The sequence below is a fragment of the Cygnus olor genome, chromosome 2 (assembly GCF_009769625.2).
Source record: "Cygnus olor isolate bCygOlo1 chromosome 2, bCygOlo1.pri.v2, whole genome shotgun sequence".
NCBI lineage: Eukaryota > Metazoa > Chordata > Aves > Anseriformes > Anatidae > Cygnus > Cygnus olor.
The window spans coordinates 32,402,440-32,422,540 of NC_049170.1; the positions used below are offsets into that span (position 1 = coordinate 32,402,440).

The 20,101-nt window shown below is 37.6% G+C and overlaps 1 protein-coding gene across 24 annotated transcripts in view; it reads left to right on the top strand.

The window, feature by feature from the left end:
* The window catches only part of HDAC9 (histone deacetylase 9), a 480,477-nt gene that overhangs the window by 255,184 nt on the left and 205,192 nt on the right, over positions 1-20,101 (top strand). For all 24 annotated transcript variants that reach the window (XM_040545937.1, XM_040545942.1, XM_040545957.1 and 21 more), the window contains 2 exons: positions 13,119-13,250; positions 16,069-16,184. In XM_040545937.1, the coding sequence (XP_040401871.1) occupies positions 13,119-13,250; positions 16,069-16,184 (248 nt within the window). The remainder of the gene's footprint in view (positions 1-13,118; positions 13,251-16,068; positions 16,185-20,101) is intronic.

Consider the following 20,101-nt stretch of genomic DNA (forward strand, 5'->3'; position numbering starts at 1 on the left):
CATAAGCATAATATAGAAAATAGAGGTATCTTTCTCTTCTCCAACTTTGATGTAATGCCCTTGGAAGATAATTCTGATTGGATTGATTGCTCTAAGATCAGATTAATGAGAAGCAAAGCTGAATGATTCTATCCTGACATCCTGATGTGTTATTCACTACCAGGGGAACACTGAGCCTTACACAGGCATTGCAAATCCTCAGACTTTCTTGCTTAATTACTCAGTAATCTATTTAACCTTGGCTTAACTAGTCCTGAAGTGGCAGCTCCTTATTAATCTTTTTGAAATAGATGCAGATAAACCATGGTTAAGAGGAAAATGTTCTGTCCAGTGTTTATTCTTCTAGCATCTAGATTAATAGGACACGTAGGTAACAAGGGAAGTGCTTAACAATCTTGCTGTCTATGTTTACAGTGAGGTACCAGAGTTACCATCCTAGTGCAGTGGCTGTGGTTACCCCGTACCTCTCAGCCATGTGTATTATTCCTTTCCTTACAAGATGCAGCAGAACTTGTCAGCAGCAGGCTTCACAGAGCTTCGCTGCATGGAGAACTGGGGCTGTCCTAGGGGCTCGATGCCAGGATATGCAGCTTTGCACAGCTACAGTCAGATGCTCTGTGCTGACAGACTTTCAAAAACAGCAGAGCAAGGGGAGCTATTGCTTCATTGAACAGATAAATACACTATCAGGAGAAGCTACCTATCTGTTACTGAGAGCAGAATTTGGCTCAAGTAGTGTAAGAGCAAAGTTTTAAAATGCCCAGGACTTCACCATGGATACCTGTTGCAACATGTGAGTTTTCTGCAAAGCACCCAAAAGCCTGAACAGCACATGGCTCATTAACTTTCAATGAGACTAATGTGTCTAAATTACCCGGAGAGGTTTGAAAATTCCTCCCAGCTACTGAACACTTTTGAAATTCATACTGACTGCTATAAGAGCTCTAATGGGAGCTGTGCACTTTTGAAAACCTGATCATTTAATATAGGGAACTTTTGGTTGCTGATCTCCATCATTCAATTGTGTATCTATCTGGGAAAATATTATCTACTTGAAGAGGTTACTGTAAAGCTAGCAAAACTTTTATTTTTTATTTATTATTTTTTTTTAACTTAGTTGAAATAAATGCAGAAATCCTGGCAAGTGGCCATAACGTTTGCATTTTCTTCAACCTGTAACATTTCATTTTCTGTGTGCAAGTGTTGATGCAAACCAGGAAAGGCCAGTAAATTCCAATAAAGGTTAGTTCCCTAACCAAAGATGCATGCTTTTCTAAAATGTTGCTGGTGGTAGAATTTCTGTATTTTGCCTCATATTTTGTCTCTTGTTGGAATAAATTTCCAGGGACATCAGCATATAAAGTATGAACTGTTTTTTTTTTTCTTTCTTTCATGAGTTTAGTACAATCATGAATGGGAATGGGAATCACTATTTCTATTTGTTTTGGTTTTATGCCAGTTGAATCTTTTTTTGCTCATGGACCTTGTAAGCTTACATCTTGCATTTTGCTCAGGGATCTGAGGAACACTCACAATAGCACTATTTGAGAAGATGTTTGTGGCTCACTTTCCAAAAATTGGAAGCATGCTCAATGGAAATGTAGAACTTTTTTATTTTTTTTTTTAAAAATAGCAAATAGTACAAAGTTCTAGCTTGGAGGGGGAAAATTAAGTAATTTCATACAGGAAAGAAGAGGAGGTGAAGGATTGCTTAACATTGTGATGAAAGGGAGGAAGAAGGCTATGCTGCACAGTCATGAAGATCACTTTGTAAAAACCACATTAGGTTAACCTGATTAGGCAGCAGAATAACAGCATAGCTGTGTAATAAGAGTGAAAGATTCTTGAATGGGAACTCGGTACATGTAGGTTTTTGTTTTGTTTAGTTTAGTTTTGTTTTGTTTCAAAGAAGAAATTAATTCGAATATTTCCTTACCATCATTCTTTCTGCACTTAGTGACTCAGTAATTTACTGGTGCAGTTGAAACTGAGAAGAAAAACGTTTCATGTGTGAAAGTTTTTCTCCTCTTCCCTTTCATGCCACCAAATTTCATTTCTGTTTGCATTTTCTAGGAAAACACTCTCCTGTGAAGTAAGATCATATGAAAAAGCTGGATTTCTTTTGGTCTCCAATATAAAAAAATAGGCTTAGAGGATCACAAACCCTCAATTATCATGTCTGCCAAAATGAAGAAGTCAAGCTCAGTAGAGAGAGTCATTATTTTTCTCTGAGTTTATGAGCAAGCACAACAAATGGGAGAGGCACTTTCTTTATTGAAGCAGGGAAAGAAGGCAAACATGATATAATTTTCCTCATTTTATTCTGCTTTTCAGAGATGCTAAGCATTCCTGTTTCCTGCAGTCCTTGGTTTCCTTAGTTAATGAGCATTCTTGACAAATTTGGTCTAGGTGATTTGACTGAAGAAAATCACCAGCACTTACCACAGTGTAAGAAACAAAAAAGAGGTGTCCTGATTGTCAGCCCTTCTTTTTTTGACTTCTGTTCCCATATAATTCACTAAATTCACTATCAATAAGTTGAGAGGGCATAATCAGTAGTAAGCAAAGCAACTTTCACTTGTAGTTGAAGAGTGAATTTGAAGTAAACTGTTGCTAGCAGCTTCTTCTGGATTCGTATAGTGGGTGGGCCAAAGTTGAGTTCAGCCCTTGGAAGCTAACAGCTCTAAGGAAATGTAATACTGTTGTAGCTACTGTGCTCTGCTGCAGCCATTGTTCTAGGTCCCTCAAGGTTCTGTAGCTTTGTACAGTGGGGGTGAGAAGCAATGTTGTGTCACTTTGGCTTGAATGAGAGGGAAAATATTCTGAGATAGCTTAAAAGCAAATACAGATGAATGGTAGGGTAGGTTGAATGACACTGTCAGAGAATAAAGAGCTTGCATTGGTGTGCTTTGGTATGCCTGCCAAGGCCTGCACCAGGATTCAACAGGAGTCGTCTCTACGATGATTCCCATAAAGACCATCACCGTCGTTCCGTTAGCACAAGTTGGTTCCTCTAGGATACTTCATTTAACACTTAGTTTTAATTGCAGGAAAACAAGGTGTTGCACATTGGTGATTATTCTTACTCAATTTCAAGATGGCCTGGATAAAGATTTTTCATTGTGTTTTTGTTTTAGCACAAATCCCACTACTTGTATATATGTCGCCTTCTCCCTTGCTACTAATTGCTCTGTTGTGCTAAATACTGAATTTTCTTGATGGCTTATCTAATTATACAGTCCTGCTCTAAATGCTATCCTAATTCTTCTGCTGCTGCTCGATGTGTAGCCAAAATTGAATTGCAAAGTTCTGCTTCATGTGTTTACCTAAAGATTTTCTTACACAAACTATGTATGTTTTCAGAAACACTTTATAAATCAGCATTAACAAGTAGCTTGCATAATTTTTTTGGTAAGTAGGTAATCCAATACTAGACACCTTTTTTACTTTTGAACCTAATGGAAACATAGCTTAAATTAAAAAGCAGTCCTAAAATCTGAAGGATTTTAAGAGCACAGTGTCCATTGAAAATGAAGTGGAATGATTTTAATGGTATTTGAAAGTCTCTTCCTTCTGGATAAATAAGTTACAGTATATTATATATAAAATTTGAAGCACTTCGAAGTCAGTAGCAAACAGTCCTGTTTGATTTGTGTGGAACAAAGTTTTTTCTTCTACTGTGTCTAGGGCAGGGACAGTTGAAAACTTTCAGAAAAATAAACAAGAACATCTAAAAGATGGCAAAAAGAGAAACAGAGAGAGAAGCGAAAAGTGGAAATCACATGGTATCATATCATCCAAAATAGAATACGTTGGTTAGTAAAGATTGCACTTCTCCAAACTCCTGCAAAACATAGTTTCACTGAAAAATCTGTTCAAACCCACAATTCTAATTAAAGGTTTTAGCTGCCAAATAACATGTTCTGGCTAAAGCCAAGTAAGTATTACAGAGCCATTCATGAACAACGGCATAAGCTTTGTACTTTGCTTTTGATTTTCTCATGGGAAAGTAATATAAATGAGAGTGATACCTCCCTGTTGGCTTTAACTGTTAGAAATGCAAAGCATGCTGAAATTGTACATAATTCTCTTCCAAAGGAAAGGAAATAGCATTTCAATGGTTTTCCTCAGTGTCTCGTTGAGTTATGGTGGTGCACAATTATTCCTGTTAAATTACTCTACCAGATGGAAGGTTACATTGTATATTTAGCTAATTAAGTTGTAGGGGACTCAAATTATATCCCAGAGCATAAAGAACCTATCTAAAAGTAAACTTGATTTAATTCAGTTTCGTTGTTAAGGTGCAATATCAAAGTCTAATTAAGATTTTAAACAGGTGGGGTGTTTTTTGGAGACATGCTTTCACAAAGTCAGCCTTGCCTGCAGAAGTTAGACAAACATGCTTTTAAACTCCAGACAACTTTTGGGCCAAATTTAGCTCCATTTGCCTTCAGTGTAGTTGTGCCTTCGTCCCTTTGAGCTGAATGTGGCCAGAGTTTTCATCTGTTAGGAAAACAAGATGCACTGCCTTTTGGTGCTCTCATTTTCTTGGCATCCAGTACTGTTGTAGCAGAGTCCCTCTGCAGATACTCTGCTTTGCCTTTGAACAACCCTTAACAGTATGCTTCAGCAATCTAGTCCTGTCTCACTCTTATCTATGGATGAAATTGGTACCCTCTCAAAATGGGGGAGAAGGTGATGGGGTTTAATTTCTGAAGGCTGACAATATATTATGTTACACTCTCTACCTGCCATCAATGAGCTATCACGGCTGGATATTTTCATAGGTTTAAATCTGTGGGATTTAATCACCCTATTAACTAATTCTTCCTTTTTTTTTTTTTCTTTTTTTTTTTTTTTTTAATGGGGCCTGGGGAACAACTTAGTAGTGAACATAATTATTCTATAAGAAATAAATCATGCATCTAGTATCTAGGGGTCAAACTGTGGTCCTGTAAAAGTCTGGACTGTTACACTTAGGGGATTGTCTCTGACACTTCTTCACTGGAGAAAGTAATTTTTACTTTGGAAAAATTAGTGGTTTGATGGATGTCAGAGGAGGATTTAGGATGAAGAGTGGAATTTGCAGTATTTGCAGGTGTATATGGTCAGAAGTGGGGGCAAGAACAACCGACTGGATTTGATAATCCCAATAGTCAAGACCCAACCAGCAGGACTGCTGGTCATACATAACTAAATCTGGATATTCAAATGAGGGATGCCCTCTATGAAGTGACGTGCTTCACCTTCTTCTTTCTCCTCTACAACTCCTGAGAACTAAGATTCAGTTAGGCTCCCATAATTGTTATTAAAGTGCGAACAAATTACAGAATTTGAAGATGGACAGCAAAGATGAGAATTGATTTTAAATTATCCTTGTTCTTTAGTCTATATACCAAGGCACTATAGTATTATTTACTTTTTAATCCCCTATTTATTATTGAAAAAGGAATATTATTTCATAAGAAGAAGATTAAGAAGGACCTGACACAGCAATAAACCATGGCTTCAGCAGTTTTAACATGTAATGTGGACTTAGGAGAGACAATGAAACCTATGGAGTCATTGAAACAGTTATATAGCCCACATTGGTGCAAATGCAAGGAGATGCTGTTCATGTGCCAATGAACATAAATTATTAAGAATTCTGTCAAGTGTTCAGTTCTTTTGCCTCACAGATTACATGCAGAACAGATATCAATAGGAAATACATCATATTGATCAGCCTTTCATGAAAAATATAAATCTCTCTAATTCTGGCTAAATGCATGTAGCGCTAAGTAATTCCTACATCTAACTCAATAAAGCATTACTAGAAAGATCATTCTTGTTTGTATGGATAATAAAACAGCAATTTTATGTTTCCATACATACTACAGTGAATAAGAAGGAAAAGTTAGATATTCAGAATGGCTTCAGGGTGTATTGCATTTTTGAACCTTCTTTAGGAAATCAATGAAAAATTGCTAATCTTGTTAAATTGGCTTCCTTAGCCTGAAGAGAGCTGGAAAGCCAAGAGATCCCCTCTAATCTAATTAGCTGTTTTACCATGTGTTTCACTGAACCTGTTTTTTTATTTGGGGAATGGATATTTACCTTAGTCTGAATAAATAAAGTGTTCTACCTTTTACAAAAGTTAAATAAAGCAAAGGACTAAAGGGTTTCACATATGACCAACATTCCCCTTAAAGCAAATGGTTGTACAGGAAACAGTTTCTGTATAGGCTGAAAACACATTAGGTGATGCAAGCCAGAAAAACAAAGTGTCTCCATCCTATACCTCTGTATCTGGTGCACCCCCTGGTTGGGACCACCCAGTGGTCAGGTCCATGTAGTTCTTGGAAGAGCTTTAGAGAGGTTATGTAAATGGCTTTTTGTCTCATGAATCTAATTTAAAGCTCTTTCAGAAATGTGTTTTTAAATGACCAGAATTTAAAAGCCATTGAGTCTAGAGAGCTATACTACAGACTGGTATCTCACAATCTGTCAGCTAGTGGAGAAGAATGTCCTATGTGTTTATTGTCTGGTATTGTTTTGTCCTGGAATGTGGCTTCCTACAGCAAAAGTCAGTCAGTCATGTAGAAAACAAAAAGTCACTGCTCATCTTGCCTATGTCTAATATATTCAGCTATGTGGAGGTGGTTGAAACAGTCTGTGGCTGCCTACAGGAAGCCAGAGCACAAGTCTGAAACTCCATGCAGAACAGAGAACATTTACATGTCTGCTAGAACCGCGTGGTGCAGGGGAAAGGCTGGGAGACCGTCAGGGCCCTCAGAAAGACAAACTTATTCACAGCTCTCCACAGAGCAGCTAGGGAAGATGGAAGCAATTTTGGTCCCTCACCTGTGTTCTCTCCCTCTCCAGCTTTCTGTCTGAAATTGCTTGCATTCATAGTTTTGGTGAGGAAGCCCAGACTGTCTCCTCATTTAGCCTTTCTGATGTCATGAAAAGTTTCTTGTGCCTTTCACAGTGCCTACATCACTGATGGGGAAACTGACAAATTTCTCCCTAACCCACTACTCTCAGACTAAGATCTTAGGAACTTATGTATGCCTCTTTTGGCTGTTCTCCTTGCTGCAGTAGTGAGGGGGATTTGACTTCTTCCTTGATCTCCAGGTCCTGGCATGACACAGAAAGGCAGGCTGCTTTGTTATTGGTGTGTATTACCATGGTGAAGGGGAGCCCATAGCATGGACAAGGAACCCATTCTGTTATGCAGTGAACCCACAAAATAAAGATACCTTTACAGTATGTTTTCTCCCATTCTGCTCCTCCTGCTTAAAAGGAAATCACCACAGAGACCTCAAATTTATTTAATTATTCACAATCAGCATCTTCTAGAAAATTGTCATTTGTCTCAGTGCTAGAAAGAATCTTGACAAAGGTTAAGCCACTGGTATGCTGGCAATGCCACCATCATGCTAACAAGTATCATCTCATTATTTTCTCTTGTACCTCCAAAGATCTATACCCATACACAATCCATTTTTTTGTAATTTACACTTTAAGTTTTCTCAGGCACAGACTTGTCATGGTTGTGTGTTGTAAAGCACATAATGTTTATCTGTGCATGGGTCTCTAATAGAATAGCATAAAGAAAGGGAAAGGAAAGGAAAGGAAAGGAAAGGAAAGGAAAGGAAAGGAAAGGAAAGGAAAGGAAAGGAAAGGAAAGGAAAGGAAAGGAAAGGAAAGGAAAGGAAAGGAAAGGAAAGGAAAGGGGAAAGAAAAGAAAAGATTTCTTGACTGTATTCCTTTATTGGCACTTCGTAGGTATAAGGCAGGAAAAAACAAGTGATAACTCCTGCATGGAGTACAGCATAGAATATATTCGAATCAATTTAATATATGACCCTTCACACCTTAAAAAAACGATAACTAAAGATACAGAGAATACCAGTGAAGAGCTAGAATTACTTCAAAATCATGAAGTATTTGTTTCATAGTTGTTTCTGTTGACTTAAATACTTTAGAGAAGTCCATGTTATTGTTTCCAAATGATCTTAGTGATAACAGTTGGAGCCTGGGCAATAGGGAACAATTCATCTTTCTCAAGTAAAATGGTAATTTTGCCGCTGCTGCATGTGCTGTGGTTGAACTCTTTGTAGCCAAATTTAGTATCATTTACCTCGACTGCCCCACAGCTTTTTCAAGCCAGCCTACCAGCTAAGAAAAGGAAATGCTTTCACTTTAGAGCCTTTGGAAGCCTGGACAAAAGCTCACTTTCTGTTCTTCAGGTTTCCTATATATGGCTTTCAACTGGAGATGAGGACCTGCTCACTATACACCCTCTCCCATCCCCCATTTCCTGCCTGGTTTCATTAAATGCTGATTTGAAGTTGGCACACGCTTTTCTGATACAAAAGTAGTACTGTGTTCCTGGAACCATCAGAAAATAGGACGTTATTATCTGTCACATTCCCTTCATGTATATATATGTACTTTCCCCAAGCACAGAAAAGATTTTTATCACTTGTTCTTAAATATGTGTGTGTTTAATTAAGCAAACAAACAAAAAAAAAAAAACAACAAAAAATACAATGGTGAAGCAAAGCCCTGTTAAAAAAGAAAACCTCAGCTTGGCTGGGAGCACCCTAGCCCCAGGCTGTATTCTTTAATGCTAGTATCTGCAAATTGCTAATATTAAGCAAAGTGCAGTATATGACACAATGACTACACTGAATCATTTTGATATCTCTCATGCTTGTGTTTCAATATCATATTACTCAGGAGAAATTAGTTTTCTTTCACCTGAGCAATGATGGTTGTTGTAATGAAATTAGCATGTGGCCATATAGGAGCCTGTATATTTTCCATTTTAACAAAACAGTTAGTTACTTCTTTTCTGCTATTTCAAGCCACCATAAAAGACGACAAAAATCATGAAGATGCTATCTTTCATCTTCACCTAGGAAGAATTACCAAAATTATCAGTTCCGTAGAGATAACTACGAGTCATGCATGACAAGGAGTTAGATAATTGATCCTTGTGTTGCCTATATCTTCTGTTACTGTTTGATTCTTTCTGTATCTTTCATAGCTGTTGTCCACTTAAAGTCATTTAAAGAGAAATATCAATTCAATATTACTAGCACTAAAAAGAGATATTAAGCCATGTAATAGTGAAGAGACTCTGAGCAAACCATGTTACTGTCACATCTTATTATTCCAAATTATGCTACAGAGTTGCATAAACAAAGTCATTCTCAGGCTTGTCTTTCTTGAAATCCACTTGAGTGAATCACTCAAATGGATATCAGCTGATTCCCATCAAGATCAATGACATGGGCTTTGGTGACCTTCAGAGAAAATCACGGTATCGTTTTGTTTGCTTTCCTACAAAACACTCTCAATTAATATATTTTTCCTTTCCCAAAGTGGGAACAAATTATTCGTTGTCCCAAAGTGCTAAATGTAGTAGAAGTGCAAAGATTTGCAGACTGAAGAGGTTAGGCTAATAATGACCAATTAGACCTACATCACATGTATACTGGCTTTTAGCAGGACTTTAGATGAGTAGCCCAACCTATCGGCCTATGGCCATAGAAGGTGCAGCCTGTTTTCCCGATCTGCCCTGCTCCCAGCTGTGTGCTCCCATTTTTCTCTCATCTCTGGCATTCCATCTTCTTGGTTTTCTACCACTGTAGTGGCACAAATCTAACCCAACAAACCCTAATGCATTCAGCACCTCCAGCGCTTCAGAGAGGTCCTATTACCACATAAAGTCATAGACTTCATGAAGGGCTTTTCAATGATTTTGTGGTATTAATGTAGAGGAAAAAAAAATTAATTCTTTAGGGCTTAAGGGCTTGTATCTGCCTGAGGAAGCTGTTCTGTGGCAAGCTGGTGAGTAAAGTTTAAGCCTCAGAAGTTATTTGGTGCTGGCTCCCCTTGTGACACTCCTGTTCTACACTGAGAATGCCTTTGGATGATGAACATAGTCAACTTTGACAGTGGATTAATTAAACTGAGCAAAGGTGCTAATAATGTGCAGTAGAAATACACATGGGGCGGCTAATGCAAAACAGTTATTTTAAACAGTTCTCTCTGAAGACCAGTTCTAAGAACTATGAGTTCAAGTATCAAACCAGATAGTCATTTAAAACATAAGGCAGATTAATTATTATTCTTCAGCATTCACAGCTAAGTCTTTCCGAGTGCCTTGCAAATACTAGGGGAACAATTAAATTAAAAAAAAAAAAGTTTAAAAGATATTTATTTTTTTTACTTTGCTCACTCATTTGCATTTCAGATTTAAAAGGAGTAAAGTTATTTAGAAATAATCTCATGTATAAGCTTTGGGCCAGTATATGTATATATACATATGTGTATCTTTTTATTTTTTATCCATAGCTATATCCTTGAAGCTTAAAATACTTAATTTTGCCTTTTTAACAATCCAAAGAGAGTTGACAATTATAGATGTGTTACTACTGTCTGCATGTAGGAATGCACTGAAGCACGTAGGATTGCTGTAGTGATCGGTACCCGTTGCAGCCAGCAATAGCTTGCTTCAGCTTCAGTGGGGCACGATGGTACAGTCGCCTCTACAGGCATACACCAAGCCAATGGCCCAGCCACTGACAGGTATCAAGAACCCGCTTTCCAGTTCTGCGCTTTGTCCAGACATTCTCAAATTGGTTAAATTTACTTAGCACACTGAAATCTGAATACTTATTGCCAGCCCTCGAGTCCCAGCTGGTACCATCTTAGCAGCTGGCAGTTCCTCATGGGAGACTGGCTCCCATTTGAAGCACACAGTCCTCAACCCTTGTCTTTGTCTTGGAAGGTTTATTTTATAATTTAAAAGTCACTCTTCATGCCTTTTCACTTTAAGATTGGTTATTTCCACTTAAAAATAATATGTCATCTTTCATACAAGGTCTGTCTTCTCAGCTGCCTCATAAATTCAGACACTGAAAACAAAGTCTGCTTCCTCTGTTTATATTATTGATTGGGATGCAGAATTACGATGGGAGTGTGGTAAAAACACAAAGGCAATCACTGTGAGCATGAAACATTCATGTGCAAGTGGATTATCTCCCCAGTGAATGTTGCAGAGGATTTGTATCACATTACTCTGGCATGGATATAGAAGTATTTTCTGAATATTAAGACTATGGAATAGTACAAATGGAAATAACCATAAGTGCAAGTGGGGTCAGCACCTTTTCTTCAAAATGTCATCATACTAGGATGAGACCTGTGATGAAAGCATGTGGTGTAATCTTTGCCCACTGTTATATTTTCAGTTTCATACCAAATGGTGTCTTAGCAAACAAGTCTCTGGTACAAGAACCATTGGTCTTAATTATGGTAGTAACAGATAAAATCAAGATTTCTTGTTAATATTTTTATTATTAAAGATTTCCACTATTTTGCTAGCCTATGTATCTGTCTGAAATGTGCTCAAGTCATAAGATACTTAAAGGGAGAGCTGGCCAAGAGTGACAGAGTATCTGGTGAAGGGAGCAAGTGGCTGTGGGAGCAGCAGGTCACAGCAGCACTCTGGCAGAGGTGCAGTTCCTTTGCTCCCACATAAACATTTCTAATGTCCTCATCACTGAGGGAATGAGTGGGACAGCAGGAAGCAAATTCGTGATCTTACATGCTGGGCAAGGATTGGAATTAGAAGCATAGGTTTGAGTTCCTGTCCCAGACTGACAAGTGGTAAAATATTGAATTGAGTGAAGATTTCATTTATTTAGTTTTTCTGCTAACTCCTGCTCCTTCTTTGGGGCTGAATTTATGTTGGTGCATAGGAGAGAGAACTGATTCAGTTTCAGCTCTCTTTGTTTTGAGATACTGCTTAGCCAAGCCTCAGTTCCAGAAGGGGAAACACAAACAAAGTCTATTCCACAATTATCTTTCACTAGCTCTTAGCAGTCTGTTTGATAGAGGGTTTACTTATAAGAAGAGATAAACGAGTACATGAAACATCATGCTAAAAATATCACAAAATAAGAAGCACAGCAGAGCTTCATCTCTGGTCTTAGCATGAAAAGACTGTGTCCATTTGGGAAACAAAGGTGGAACCTGCCCAAGGTGCATTAAATGTAATCCTAGGTTTTCTGGGAATCAATCCTACTTCTTCTTTTTCAGACCGTATGATTTTCTGTGTAAATGTTCCTAGGACACTGTAATAAATCTAGTTGTTTGGTGTGTTACTGAGAAAACATTGAAGATCTGGGCCTAAAATTGCTGACCAAGAAATGTTCTGCCAGCAAGTCTTGTCATAATTTATATTTCTAACCGAAATCAAAAGGCAGCAGTAGAGGCTTCTTTCTATTTCTGTCATCAGGCCATAATCCAATTATAATGTTCCAAGTTCCAAGGTGTATTTCCATCCAAGTTTTCACCTTCAAGAGAGATTAAAATGGTGTAGAATACAAGTTTCAGTCATCTCTAATTAATACTAGTGATATTAATGATAATTAATGGGTAACTTTAGAGTTGAAATGGGATGAGAAAAAAAAGTAATGGCTAGTTCTTTAGGGAGGAAAAGAAGTTAATTCAATGTGTTATAATTAAAATTCTTTTCTGCCTTTTTCAGCATATCCACTGAAATATTTTGCTCTAATAGCTTAGTGTCTGTGCCTTGAATTCAAGAATATATGAGGAATCAAAAATGTTTAGAGGCAGAGAAAAGAAGAATTTAAACCAGAAATTACTGCATAAACTACATGTTAAATACAGGCTTTTTTATTGTTATTTTGCTTTAATGTTAAGGAAATAAGATAAAAATACAATTCCCTCCTCTCTTCTCTGCTGTTGTCTGATAGAGTTAAGGCAGGTGAGAAATAGAGGCATTCTCATCAATACACGTTTATTTTGAACTTGTTTTGGAAGAGAGGATTAGGGGAAGGCAAAATGGAGGTGAAGTTGAAAGTGGTAACAATACTGGGATTCAAAGCTTTTTGGCCTCCTTCCTCTCTTTCCAAGCCTTCAGTCTGAGATGGAGTTGTATGAGGAGCAGCAGAATGACTGGAGACAATGGGCAGTAAAATCTCTGCCTCTGAGCTCTCCTTGGATCAGATGAGGTCCTATAGGGAATGCCAATGGTGTCTGGGTAAAGTAATAATTTGTTTTATAATCATTCATTTTCTTGTCTTCATCTGCAGCCTCAGAGCCCAATTTGAAGGTACGTTCAAGGTTAAAACAGAAGGTGACGGAAAGGAGAAGCAGTCCTTTACTCAGGAGAAAGGACGGAAATGTTGTCAGTTCATTCAAGAAGCGACTCTTTGAGGTGACAGGTAATTAAGAATGGAGAAATTATGTCTTAACTGTGACTGCTTGCAGGCATGTATAAAATACTCCTAAAAGTGGTATATTGGAATTTAAATTGTTTACTAAACAAAAGTATGCATCGTCTTTTTTCTTTTTTTTTTTTTTTTAATCTTTCCTGCTGCTGGAAAGAAAAGCATATTAAAGAAATAGCTATGTATGAATAACTTGTAATCTTCAGCTTTCTACCGCTTACTAAAAAGACATTGTCCATTTGAAAGCCATCCTTTCCAGCCAGTGTGGAAAACAGTGCTTGGAAAACAGGTAGAACAAATAAATGGTAAACTGTTGATGGTAGGGGATATTAAACAAGAAAACAATAGTGTCTTCCCCTAATTTGTGTCTTCTGTACATGGAGAGCATTTGGGATTTTGCATGTCCCACTTCTTGTCTCCTGTGGAAAATGTAGATGCTACTAGCAGGCACAAACACACCTATCTGATGTTACTTAGGTTAATCGCAGACCATTTTGGAATCTTGTGTTTGGTCCTATCCTGCTGGTTTCTCTTGCTTGAAAATGTCAATCAGTTCATTTTGATGTAAGGGCTCACTAAGCTATTTTTTCAGTAGCAAAAGTTGAAATGTTTAAATACTGAGTGACATATTTTTGGCCACAGTTGATAGTATTCTTGGTAATTGAAAGGGAACTTTTAGCATGTAAAGATATTGGATTCTGAATATACAGGGATTAGAGGGAAAAAATGCAAAATAAAAATTTGTCATCAAGTAGTATTTCTTTCAATATTTTCCCTACCCTTGAACTAAAAAAGTAACAGGCTGGATGAACAGTGGATGCCAAGGCTCTCTTTCACCTGTTTGACGTTATAGAGTCATAACTTTGTCACATATATTATTTTGCAGAATTGCACCCCAGCTACTAAACAGTCTAAAATTCTCTCACTTTGGTGCTCAGGACTAGAATGAGTCAAGACCTTATTTGTTGATTTGAAAGAGAAGAACATTCGAGGTTTCTTGCTTTGACTTCACATTAGTATTTGGTACTTTCATGGCTTGTTCAAGTGTTACTACAATCAGGCTGTATGCTTATACAATGAACTGTTTCTGAACTGTCAAACGTGTCTTAATTCATTTGGTATATCGGAATAATGTCACAACAAGAAGGAAGTATAAGACGTAATGAATGAATTCACTTCAGTGTCCTCATAAATGCAATTCTCATGACAACTTTTCACAGTATATCAGGTGTAAATATATAAATATATATTCCCTATAAATTATTTCCAGATCAGAATTTTTACAACTAATGTATTATTTCCATTTGCTGATGCTGTTATGAGCTTCTTGATTTCCACTTCCTTAGTTTTAGCTGATTTCTTTATATTTTGTACGCTTGCAAGAAAGGTATAAAGTGAACTACTTGTCCCAGAATATTCTTTTCTACAGCCATCGACAGAGCAGAAACCTGAAAAAGAAAAAATATTGTGTTCTCTTCCTGTATCTGACAATAATTCTAAGCATTACAGATTGCAATTATAATTATCAATATCTGTTATATGACGCTTTTCACCTTTCATAAACAAAGCTTCCCTGATCAAGCATTTGGCTGAAGCTTTTTTCTCCTTTTTAAAATTCTTTTAACTAAAAATAGCCCTTTATTTATATAAAAGTACTGTTATAACTATTCAAAAACTGAGGAAAAAAAAGAAGTTTCTACTGCTCTATGAAAAGTAGTCAGAAAACAGAGCAAGAACTTTACCTGACCAGCTACTATAGCTGGGTACTGGTTCACTTCAGTAAATTGAAATCAGCTTTAGCAGGAAACAGCAACAGATCCAAGAAACTACCAGGAAATCTCCTGTTATTTTTGGTCAAACTGAGGACGTATTTTTGCAAGTGAACTGAGAAAGAGTGAAGAAGCAAAGAATTGGCCATAGAATATTTACTGCCACACTTAGTTATTCATTATTTTAACTTCCTGAAGATTTGCGTTTGAAAGTTATCACCTGAAATAGCCTTATCTCTACTAATGCCACATTCTTTCATCTTTATCCTTGTTAGTTGCTCCCATGTGCAGAACTTTCATTTATATCAGTATAGGATTAGAATGACTGAATACAGCAACACACAATTAGACCATCCTCTTCCCCTTCATCTTAAACAGAACTTGGGAAATATTAAATCAAGATAACATATAGCCTTTAAAATGCTATTTTAAGATTTTTGTATGTGGTCAATATTCCTTCGTATTTGTACTAAAGATGCAGTGAAAGTGGTGTATATTCTGTCATTATTACTTGCATATGTAAAAATTTGTCTACTACAGGCAGGTCCAGCACCCTTTTTAAAGACTAAGGGGATGGCAGTAGGCCCCATGAATTGATGGTATGTTATCATGACCTTTGCAAGCCTACTATCTCTGTCATTTTGATCTCTTACAGAGGCAGGACTCTATGCAATTAAAAAGAAAATTCTTTCTTTCCTTTTCACTCTTTACAAGTTCTATGTGTCTATCTCTGCCTGATACCGAGTATCATACCATCTTTGTGAAAATGATTAAATAATTAAACTCACCCTTTGTGAAGCAGACAGGTCAGAAAGAGAAAGACCAAGAGTATCTTTCCTTGTTAGCACTGTAAAAGGAAAAACAAAGGAAAAGGAGAGTGAGTTAAAAAACTTTAATGTAAATAAATAGCCCATTCATAATTGGTAGATACTTTTCAACAGCAAAAGAAAACACCCTGTGCCATTAAGTGTATCCAGTTAATTGAAGTCTTGTGTTTTTTTGGTGTGAACCATGAATTCATGGATGCTTCATCTGTTTTCCAGAATCCTCAGTCAGTAGCAGCTCCCCTGGATCAGGTCCCAGTTCCCCAAGCAATGGTCCGACCAGCAGTATAACAGAAAGCGAAACCTCAGTTTTGCCATCTAGCATTCAAGCTGAGGTAAGACTCTTTCTCTTTATTGGGTGGATAGCTGCTCAGACTGCAAGATTGAAGAGATTTGAAACTTTAGTTTGATGATACATACAAGCAAAATAATTGAAGAAATTATAATCATCAGGGATACCAGGACACTGCAGGCTGACAGCAGAGTATGTTATATATGAGATATGTGTTCAGAAAGGAGGCCAGCAAATAAAGAGACTCTTTGGTAACAAAAATCTAAACAAAAGCAGCAGTGATGCTACCAAAGAAGCTGAAGAAGGCTATGGAAGGAACTAGGAAGCATCTGTTTTGTAGAATATTAGGGAAGATATTGGGGAGCAAGGGCACAAAGAACTAATGAGGCAACAACAGTTGAATGTGAGATGAACAATCACTGCAATGTTTGCAGTGTCACTGCAGCCCTCTTCCTGGATGAGGTAGAATAGCAATACTTTACCTGTTTTCAGGATCTCGTATTGCTGTGGGTGGGAGGAAATCTGGCTTACCTTCTGGGATAATTTGAAGAAGTGCATGATGATGAATGCTAATGAAGAACTTTCACATGTGAAAGAGTGACTTCATCATTGCTGACTCTAACACTTAGGAGATAAGGCAATCCCAGGTTCAGATGCTGTTGAAGTAGATTTGTTTAGGTACAGTATCAGTGTTAAGTGACTAAGTCTTTTTTCACATCTGCCTTTTATTTTGCTGCACCTCAGTTTCCTTATCTTGTTCAGTGCTTACCAACGTAACTGATTTGCTAAGAGTCTTTGATACTTGTTTTGTGAAGCTAGATTGTACATGGAAGGAATGTTAACTACTCATTATTATGTTTCATACATACGTGCCTATAACAACAGGAATGCAGATGGTAAATCAGTTGTGATAAACCTCATTTACCATAGACATCAGGCCTAAGTCATGCTTTCCATGGCAACATTGTAAAGGGACAATAAATTAATGCAACTAAGAGAGAATGAAATTCAGAAACATTCCGTGTCCATTGTCCTTACAAATAGCAATTCTTGCTTTGGTGGTAAAATTTTCTATTAATCGTTGGTTTATATTCTTTGTGTTAGAAAAAATTGCATAAGAAAACGTGATTTAACAGAGCTTTAGCTAATGGAGCTATTTCTTCAGGTCAGTGGCAGGACATTCACCTCAAAAAAAAAAAAAAAAAGTGGAATGGGCAGTTCAACCTCCAGCAGTGACTTTTCCCCATAATGAATTAATTGTGTGTGTGAACTATGATCCAGGGGGCAGGTGGGTGACCTCTGCACACTGATTAGTAGCCTCTCTCTGGCCCGTAACCAAAAAGAAAAAAAATGGCATTGATGGCTAACATGTGGTCTTGCCTCATAGCCCCTCTGTATGTGATTGCAAAAAAATGTAAATGATGCAGAGCAAGATCCATCATTCAGATAAGATCAGATCCTAGTTCTGTGGAATTAAATGGTATATTTTAATATTGGGAATGTTGTAGTTAGAAGTTTGGCATATATGGATGTTAATGCTGTATTAAACAGGAAAACATATCCAATTGGATTTTGTGTTGACGTGAGGATACTACAAAATGTAAGGGGAATAATGACTCAGACTGGTTTACAGTGCTTGTTACTTTGCACATTTTAGTTTCTGGACATTTTCCCACAGTGTTGAACCACTATAAAGACAAGCATACAACCTGGTCAGACTGGCAATCTGGGGAGATTTGGAAAGGCTATACCAAGAACCAACAAAGTTATACTCTGTTTATTAATAGAAAACTGCGTTGCACATCAGTCGCCATTACTGTGCCAGACATCTGTAGGTTTAGTTCGACACAATCCAGAATTTCAAATGAGCCTAAAAAGTTCCTTTTAAAGTTAATTTCCATGTGCTGGAGTCAGTCACTTAGCTGGCTGGAAGTGGGCTAAAAAACTGAAACTACTGACTTCCATTTCTGGATCCAGTCAGGGATTTCTTTACCTCTCTGGTTACTGGACTGTTAATACTGTGGTCCTGTGGGCTCTAACATTTTTCCATAAATCTCAATTTCAGTGCATTTTGTTTTCAGTGGGATTTTCCTTGGTAGTTTAACAGCAACCAAACTGCTACATATCGCTTTGCTAGCTTAGCATTAGCTGCCAGCTCTCCAGCGCTGTATATCTAATTAATTTTTCATCAGTTACACAAAGTACAGAAGTTTCTAATAATAGGATAAGTGTTCCAAAATCACCCAAAGTATCACTTGTTTTGCTGTAATCCTGCATGACTCACATTGCTGTTGTTTCATAATCGTTGTTGTGACATTTGCAGTAAGTGTTGTGCTCATATCTGAGTGGGTGGATAGCCGTGGTTTTCATGGCAGCAAGTAAAACACTTTTTGCTGGGGAAAAACAGGTTGCTATGACAGAGCCATTTACCAGTAAAACATGAGTCAATACCGTAAATGATTACACTCCAGTGCATAGACAGAATTAGAGCATTATCAGTAATGAAACAGATTTTTAAAGTCTTTTTGACATATCCATTTGAATAGCTAGACCTCTAAATGGTTTACCCTCTGGAGCAGACAGTCTGGTGAGCAGACATTTACATTTTTTTGAATGCATAAAGGTGCTCTGCAAACGGTACATTTTTGCAGATAATCTTTTACTATCACAGTTCCCCTAATGGTACTTTCAGTACCATTTGTTAAAACACTGGTCTCATTATATGAAACTTGAAAGTTAAACTCAAGATTTTAATTGCGCCTTATAAATAAAATGCTGTTTTTATTAGGCCCACTTCTCTCCAGCAGCATCAAGGTTCACCGCAGCAGCTATTTGTCTCATGTAGCGTGCCGTACATTTTCAGGTCACCTGCTGTGCTGGGGCTAAATCAAACTTGCATGAGAAATGCAAGCAGGATTGATCCCCTGCACAGCACGTCCCTTGTGTTCGGAGGGACAACCTGCCGTAGTCATGAGAAATGATTAATTTTGGGCATACGCAGCCTGGTCAAAAGCCATTGAAGGCAATGACAATTTTTCACGTGGTATCAGTGGGCTTCAGGTAATTTTCTTTCTCTTTCATTTGCTTATTGGAGAGCAGCATTTCCTAGAATATCACTTTATACAGGAGACATAAATGACAGATACATGTATGATAGATAAATGTATGATACAGCAGATACATGTATGGCAGCATACATGGCAATAAATGTATATTTGATTTGTGCAAGCCCACAGCCCTATGTTTGTAATTCTCAGCTCAATATGGCACACTTTGCAAGTGGCTAGCGGCAAATTGTCTGAGTTTCTGACCAGCTGGTGAGGTTTGTTTCAACTGTAGGCGAAGAGAGTCTAATTAGCAACATAAGAAATAAGAATGTAATAGTGAATATTCAAAGCTAAGAAAAACTTAGTCTAGATTCACAATTTGCAAGTATTAAAGCCAAACCATTTCCTTTTCCCCATCTAATGTCTAGATGTGCATATAAACATGTGCACACGAAGTTGGTGTTCCTGCTTCTCTGCAGGCCCTGGCAGCAAAATAGAAGTACGATAACTAAATATGGGTACTTGTTGATCATCCTGCACTGTTACATTTCATTATCATACCTCTATTTTAAGAAAGAGAGTAAGTATGCTGACAGCCTATTTTAAGCATCAGGGAGCAGGATCCATGGGCCCAGAGAGTATGTATATGGAGGAGCAAGTAAGGCAGTTGTTTTTTGGGATAATTTAGGTGCCAGTCCAAACCATCAAGTCTGCATGGAGAAGGAGGACCATGACTTAGCCGTTGTGCTGCCAAGTGACACTGCTGGCAACTCCAGTTTGTGCCACCATCTCAGGGTATTGTCAACTGTATAAAAAGAGAATTTGCAGCTGGGGTCACGTAGTTGTATTGCAGCATGTACTGGACCCTAATCCATGCAGGTGGGCTGCTAAACTTATGTTGGGAGATGAGGTT